Consider the following 7,500-nt stretch of genomic DNA (forward strand, 5'->3'; position numbering starts at 1 on the left):
TCAAACACCTGATCATAATATACTTTATTTATACAAACAGCAAGGAACCTGTTTTGTTTTTGTCCAAAAAAGCTAATACCAGTTATTCCAGACAGATGGAGCTTGTACACAATCACAGGTTATTATAGAAATGACACAGTAAACATGTGGTTTCTCAACACCCTACATAACCGCTCATACCTCTCACATCACGTCTGCTGTCACAGAGCCTTAAATTAGAAAAAAAATAAATAACACTTACGCTATAAACGTCTTACCAGATTAAAACATCGAAACTCATTCGATTTACTATGAATCGGGGGACGTTTATTTATTCAACACTGAAAGAGTAGCACCAAAATTATGAATAGGCAAAATAAAAGAAGTGCATATTTAATATTTTATCAAAAATATAATTATAAATAAAGAACTGGGTTTCACTATTGTGTTATTTTAAGACATCTGAATCGAGTCCCTGTAAAACCAGCTCTGTTTCTGTCTTTAAACTTTGACGTTTTTCTGTGTGAAAAGAAACATTCCCCCTTGTGTGTCACCTGGCCAGGTGAGGCTCCGCCCACCGCATAACAGGAATGTGTATTCACTTGGCATCTCAGTAGCTCAAAGCTGTAACTCTATACACATCTCCACAAAGCTACACTCGTCCTACAGCCATGGTGAGTCTACCTCTGATTTTACACCATCTAAGATCGTTTAACTCTGTACACGGGTGCGTCTGATTACACACAGGCTCTGTTAGCTGTGCAGATTACACATAGTGTTGTTAAAGTGCTTCCAGTGTTTATCCTGAAGGGTGTGGTAAGATGTTTACACCGTGTCAGACATGTAGCTTCTTCTTTTCAGTGAGTTTTTTTTTTTCCTTTAATCTTATTTTTTTCCCTTTTTTAAAAAAAGTATTTATTTTAATTGTTTTATTTTTTCTTTGTTGTATTTATACATTGTGTTTGTTTTTAATTAGAGGTTTATCTCATCTTATCTCATCTTATCTCATCTTAAGTAAACTCATCACTCCACTAAAATAGTTAAACAGCTTTTATTTTCACGTCCTTCAGATTCTAAATGAACATCATGTAGGGAGTTTGGTGAGAAGTAGTGTTATCTCACACACACACACACACACACACACACACACACACACACACACACACACACACACACACACACACACACACACACAGAGTGAGGGTCATAATTTACTGTAATGACATGACTGAACAGAATCAGAGCGTATGGTGTTGGTGCAGGGTCTGTAGGGTCTGTAGGGTCTGTAGGGTCTGTAGGGTCTGTAGGGTCTGTAGGGTCTGTAGGGTTTGTAGAGACACAGGCAGGTGGATGAAGGTGCGATCTGTTCATGCACAAAACCCGATCGATCGATAACAAACACCAATCAGAATAAAGAGCAGAAACAAAGCATCGATATCAAGAAATAACAAAAAGAGGAACTCATGTATTGAGAATAAAGTGGCTTTATTACAGATTTTAGATGTTTAAAAATAATCACTCTATAAGAACTTTTTACACGAGCGTTTAATTACGGGAACATTTACAGCGATGTTTTATTTATTTATTTATTTATTTATTTATTTATTTATTTATTTATTATTTACTGCAGTAGTAGTTAACCGAATCCCTACAGGTGCATTTTAGCGTCTTTAATATTTGATCCACAGCAGTCACGCTAACTAATTATTTCATCAATTAATTGTTGTTTTTATGAAAAAAAAGAAAGAATGAAAGAAAGAAAGAAAGGGTTTAATTGTGGGTCCGATTGCTTCTTTCGTTCTATCTTTTTTCGTTTTTCTTTAACTTATTTATTTCAGTTTTAGTTTAAAAAAATAACTACAGGATCGTTCACACCTTCAATATTTTTAAGCAAATTTAATTTTTTTTCTCACAAATAATCTGAAGAAAATGTATTGTATGTATGAAATCTCTCTATTTTTTATCTTTTATTTTTTTCTATTTGAAAAACTCCGGGTTGCTTTTTGTATTTATTTTATTTTAGTAGTGTTTATTTTATTTATTTTATTTTATTAGACTTTATAGTATTTTACAGCTGTTGTACATTTCTAAGTAAATAACGTCAGGATATTTTATTTCTCCGGGTATTAAAGTAATTACAGGTAAATAGCTCTGTTATATTTGTTCAGCAATTTGATGTGAGTTTGAAAATAAATGAAATGAGTTCATCTGTCAGGTGATGAGTGTGAGATCACATCAAGACCGAAGACATGCCCACAGGGACGCGGGGTATTTATTTACCGAATTAAACACAAAAGAGGAAACAGAAGAAAACCTGAGCACAAAGAAGAACAAAACACGATCTGAATCCAGTCGAGTTTAGAATCGCACACGACTACACAAAAGTGCACCTGCTCCAACACTACGGAGTTCAGCACTACTACAGTGTTCATGTCTCAGCCTCTAACGTTCAGCTACACCTAAACACCTAAACATCTTCATTCACCTTTTCTTCAACGACGTCCCTGTTTAACGATTTAGTCTCTACGTGAATGTTAAGGTGAGGCGACAAAGTGAAGCTACAAAGTTATTAAAGAGTAACACAAAAAAAAGAAAAATGGACTAAAAAAACAAACATATTTGACATGTCGTAAAGACGAAGCCGTGTGATTACTGACTTCGGATTATGACACGATTTACTGAATTTAATTGAATTTATTCTCTGGATCTGGTACCAAACTCCTGTGTAAGAAGAAGAGGTCAATATTGTACCGGATTTCAAATAAATGTGCTTCATCTTGTATATAAAAGGCGTAAATATATGGGGTCAGAATTGTTTCTTTATTCTGAATAAATACACTATGATCCACAAATAAATATAAAGAGTTTCATAAATATTTTTACAAATTTCACAAAAAGAAATGAAATTCACAAATAAATAAAATGGGATTTGCAAATTTATAAATTGTATTTATTTGCGAATGTCTTCCTGCTCATTAGTGAATCGCGTTCTGTGCATTTGTGGATTTGAAACATTTCTAACGTCAAGACGTGCACAAGAATCCACAAATAGGTGACTCCGCCCACCGCCTACTCCAGCCAATCACGTTCTGATTTACTCGCTCTTCACACTACCCCTGGACCCATTGTTGATGCTGAAATCGTTTCCAAAGAAAGCAGAACTGAACTAACCCTTAGTGCTGCTACAGTCCATACAGGGTTACCAGATTGGGCTCGAATCTGCGACTAATGTTTTTATTTGTTTTTTTTAATCGTATTTTGCAGCACATATTACACTGTGATAGTGCGAGTAAATCATAACGTGATTGGTTTGATGTAGACCGTGCCACGATTGGTCAGCGCCACGAGACCGTTGTCCGATTGGCTGGAGTAGACGGTGGGCGGAGTCACCTGTTTGTGGATTCTTGTGCACGTCTTGACGTTAGAAATGTTTCAAATCCACAAATGCACAGAACGCGATTCACTAATGAGCAGGAAGACATTCGTAAATAAATACAATTTATAAATATTTTTTTATTTGCAAATCCCATTTTATTTATTTGTGAATTTCATTTCTTTTTGTGAAATTTGTAAAAATATTTGTGAAACTCTTTATATTTATTTGTGGATCATAGTGTATTTATTCAGAATAACGAAACAATTCTGACCCCATATAAATATACGTAAGGTTTATTTTTACGTTCATTTTTAAATTCATTTCAAGCTCTAGAAATTTCGACTTCTAGCAAATTCACACACTTCTGCTTTGTTTCCACACAAACGATTTGACCTCAGAACTGTGACACTTCACTCTGTTCTCTACTCCTCACCCAGAATCTTTGCTATTTCACGTTATACAGCGAAAGCTATCACAAATTCTTCATACGTTCGTTTCTTTTTAACGTGTATGTCTGACGGACGTGTCCTCGGGTCAGACGTCCTTTTTCTGTTCACATTCAGAAGGATGTTAAACTGTAGGTCACTGTACTGAAGGTAAATAATTATATAAATAATGTTAGATGATGTAAGATGAAATGAATAAGGAGAACTTTAGGGACTGTGGAGACAATGAACTGAGAGCATCTTCCAGACTGCGTTGTTACTAAAAACACAAACGTTTCAATGTAGAATTCTGCAGAGTCAAACTGATAAAATATCATCATGTCGTTTACCTCCTGCCATCCTGTTTGTGTTTGTGTAGATGTGGTTGTATCTCCTGCTCCTGGGGTTTGTTGGGGTGTGTGAAAGCTACCCCAGTGGTCAGGTTACAGGCAGTTGTGACGGTAACATGGTTCCTAATCACGGACCTGCGGCTCAGACCAGCGCACCGCCGTACACCGTTACAACAGACAGCAACATATATAAAGAAGGAGACACCATTACGGGTAAGACACAATGTTTCACAATGACCTTTAGACTTATCACAGAAACGTTCTCAGATCTGTGCAAACGGCCGGCGCTGACGTTCCTCTGGTTCCTCACTGGATTCGCCTCCGTCTCCTGACAGAGATCTCTGGTGGCACTGGTGAGGGTTTAAAGCTAGCACAGTTAGCATACGGCTCACCTGAACTCGTCACCTTCAGTCATACAGTACACTTCTCATCTGAACAACAAACCCAACAAATAAGAAGCTCAGGATGGATCATGTACAGACGCGGTCACTACACAACCACAGGAGACAAACTACAACACAAGTCAATAAATGAGCTTTTTATTCTGAGATAATGAGCAAGAGAACACACCTGGGAGTGAACGTCATTAATCTGAGAAGTGTGACTAACACACAACGTTCACCTTGTGAGGTGTGTGTGTGTGTGAGTGTGAGGAGGATCAGTGTGTGTGTGTGTTGGTGTGTGTATGTGTGTGTGTGTGTGTGTGTGTGTGTGTGTGTGTGTGTGTGTGTGTGTGTGTGTGTGTGTGTGTGTGTGTGAGTGTGAGGAAGATTAGTGTGTGTGTTGTGAGGAAATCCAGTGTGTGTGTGTGTGTGTGTGTGAGTGTGAGGAGGATCAGTGTGTGTGTGTGTGTGTTGGTGTGTGTATGTGTGAGTGTGAGGAGGATCAGTGTGTGTGTGTGTTGTGAGGAAATCCAGTGTGTATGTGTGTGTGTGTGTGTGTGTGTGTGTGTGTGTGAGGAAGAACTGTATGTGTGTGTGTGTGAGGAGGATCAGTGTGTGTATGAGTGAGTGTGAGTGAGTGTGTGTGAGTGTGTGTGTTGTGAGGAAATCCAGTGTGTGTGTGTGTGTGTGTATGTGTGTGTGTGTGTGTGTGTGTGTGTGTGTGTGTATTGTGAGGAAATCCTGTGTGTGTGTGTGTGTGTGTGTGTGTGTGTGTGTGTGTGTGTGTGAGTGTGAGGAAGATCTCTCTCTCTCTGTGTGTGTGTGTGTGTGTGTGTGTGTGTGTGTGTGTGTGTGTGTGTGTGTGTGTGTGAATTTCATCCTAACATCCTGTTCCATCTTCCTGCAGGTCTTCTCTCACCTGGTTGTCCTTGAGTGGACGCATTTTAACACTAGCTGTGTGATGTGACAGCCAACAACACACAACACAAACAAAGCTAATGGAGATGTTCTATTACACAACAGAGAGAGAGAGAGAGAGAGAGAGAGAGAGAGAGAGAGAGAGAGAGAGAGAGAGAGAGAGAGAGAGAGAGAGAGGACACAGTGTCCAGTTACAAAAGAGAAATATTTATACTAAAGATTAAAGGATTTGTGTAGGCAATAAGGAGTGGTCCGGTTTATGAGAGAATAACAACATTCCACACACACACACACACACACACACACACACACACACACACACACACACACACACACACACACACACACACACACACTCATACTCACACACACACACTCATACTCACACACACACACTCATACTCACACACACACACACACACACACACACACACACACACACACACACACACACACACACACACACACACACACACACACACTCAAACTCACACACACACACTCACTCACACACACACACACACACACACACACTCATAATCACTCACACACACACACACACACACACACACACACACACACACACACACACACACACACACACACACACACACACACACAGCACAAAAACAAGGACACCTAATATACCTAATATAACTAATAAATATCAGTAGCTTCCAGTTTAGTGTTTGTGTGACGATCTTCAGTGTCTCTTTACAGTATCTATTACAGACTCAGGTAGGGGCGTGGCCTAAATATTTAATATGTATGTGTATAAATATACATATATATATAAATATATAAATATACATACATGTGTGTGTGTGTGTGTGTGTGTGTGTTATTGAGTGTGTGTTACAGACGTGCTTTAAGTATCATTAATATTTATTTCAATATTGACGTAATCATCACGATAAAATCCCGATTTATTACACACTGAGTCTTAGGACCTGTACTATAAGGTCTTGTTGTAGGGGGCGTGGCCATGCAAATGAACATCGATCATTAGTAGGTCACATGATCATACTATTACTCAGTCTGAACTCCATAACATCCAGCATTGTGACGCTTATTAAACGCTCTCTGACCAGACGTCTGTTGTTTCAGTGACTCTGAGTGCCACCTCGGGGACGTTTACTGGGTTCCTCCTGGAAGCGAGGCTGGTGGGAGGCAACAGCGTTATGGGTTCCTTCAGTGTCACCAACTCTGCCTCCCAGACTCTGAGCTGTTCTGGAGTGCCTGTAAGCCTCCTACAAAAGATCTTAACACAATCTACACAATTAACAAATCGCACAAATACACTCTGGTGAAAAGAAGAAAAAAAGACATTTTTTTATTTTGGTTTGTCCTTCAGAACTCTGCCGTCTCTCACACATCAAAAAGCACCAAATCACAAATTCAGACTAAATGGAAAGCACCAACATCTGGCAACCTCAACAACATCGAGTTCAAGTAAGAGTCCTCATTTTCCTTTCCTTTATGTTCCGGTGTCTGAGACGACTTCGTTTAAACGCCGAACGTGTCTCATCATTAAACATGTAGGAAATAAAACCTGCTGATATTCTGAAGCGGTTTATTCCTCTTTTATTTATTAAAAACAAACACATAGCACTTTTTATCTGTTTCTAGTTACATTTAATATTGTGGGATGTCTTTGAAATCTCAGCTTGTCGTGTTACTGAGAAACCATAAGGATGTGTAAACTCTTCTGTCCTGAATATGTGAAGAACTTTAAAGTTCAGCTTCACCTCACACTGGAGACTCCTTCAGTTCAGAATTAAGCAGCACTGTGATGTAACATGGAGACAGACTTTAATGTAAACTCCTGCACTCGTTTCTTTCTCAGAGCCACATTTGTCCGTGATTACTCCACCTTTTGGGTGGGAGTGAAGAGTGCACAGGTCAGCTACAACGGCACAGGGGTGAGAGTCTAGGGCACAACAAGAGAACACACATTGATAAAGGTTCCTCTAGAGTTCTTCAGAGATTAAATAGTTTCATCGGTCATTTTGGTTGTTTCCTTAAGTCTGGTGCCACGTCCACCCCATCAGTCGGCACCTCCAGCACCT

At 39.0% G+C, this 7,500-nt stretch overlaps 1 protein-coding gene across 2 annotated transcripts in view; it reads left to right on the forward strand.

The window, feature by feature from the left end:
* Positions 1-536: 536 nt before the first annotated feature.
* The window catches only part of zgc:163022 (putative ferric-chelate reductase 1), a 17,838-nt gene continuing 10,874 nt past the window's right edge, over positions 537-7,500 (forward strand). For both annotated transcript variants that reach the window (XR_007140058.1, XM_027157613.2), the window contains exons 1-6: positions 537-653; positions 4,160-4,343; positions 6,539-6,672; positions 6,786-6,883; positions 7,278-7,353; positions 7,458-7,500. The exon at positions 7,458-7,500 is cut by the window's right edge and continues 230 nt beyond it. Coding sequence is in view for 1 of the 2 variants with exons in the window: in XM_027157613.2 (XP_027013414.2) it covers positions 651-653; positions 4,160-4,343; positions 6,539-6,672; positions 6,786-6,883; positions 7,278-7,353; positions 7,458-7,500 (538 nt within the window). In the remaining variant the exon portion in view is untranslated. The remainder of the gene's footprint in view (positions 654-4,159; positions 4,344-6,538; positions 6,673-6,785; positions 6,884-7,277; positions 7,354-7,457) is intronic.

Source organism: Tachysurus fulvidraco, chromosome 3 (genome assembly GCF_022655615.1).
Source record: "Tachysurus fulvidraco isolate hzauxx_2018 chromosome 3, HZAU_PFXX_2.0, whole genome shotgun sequence".
Classification (NCBI taxonomy): domain Eukaryota; kingdom Metazoa; phylum Chordata; class Actinopteri; order Siluriformes; family Bagridae; genus Tachysurus; species Tachysurus fulvidraco.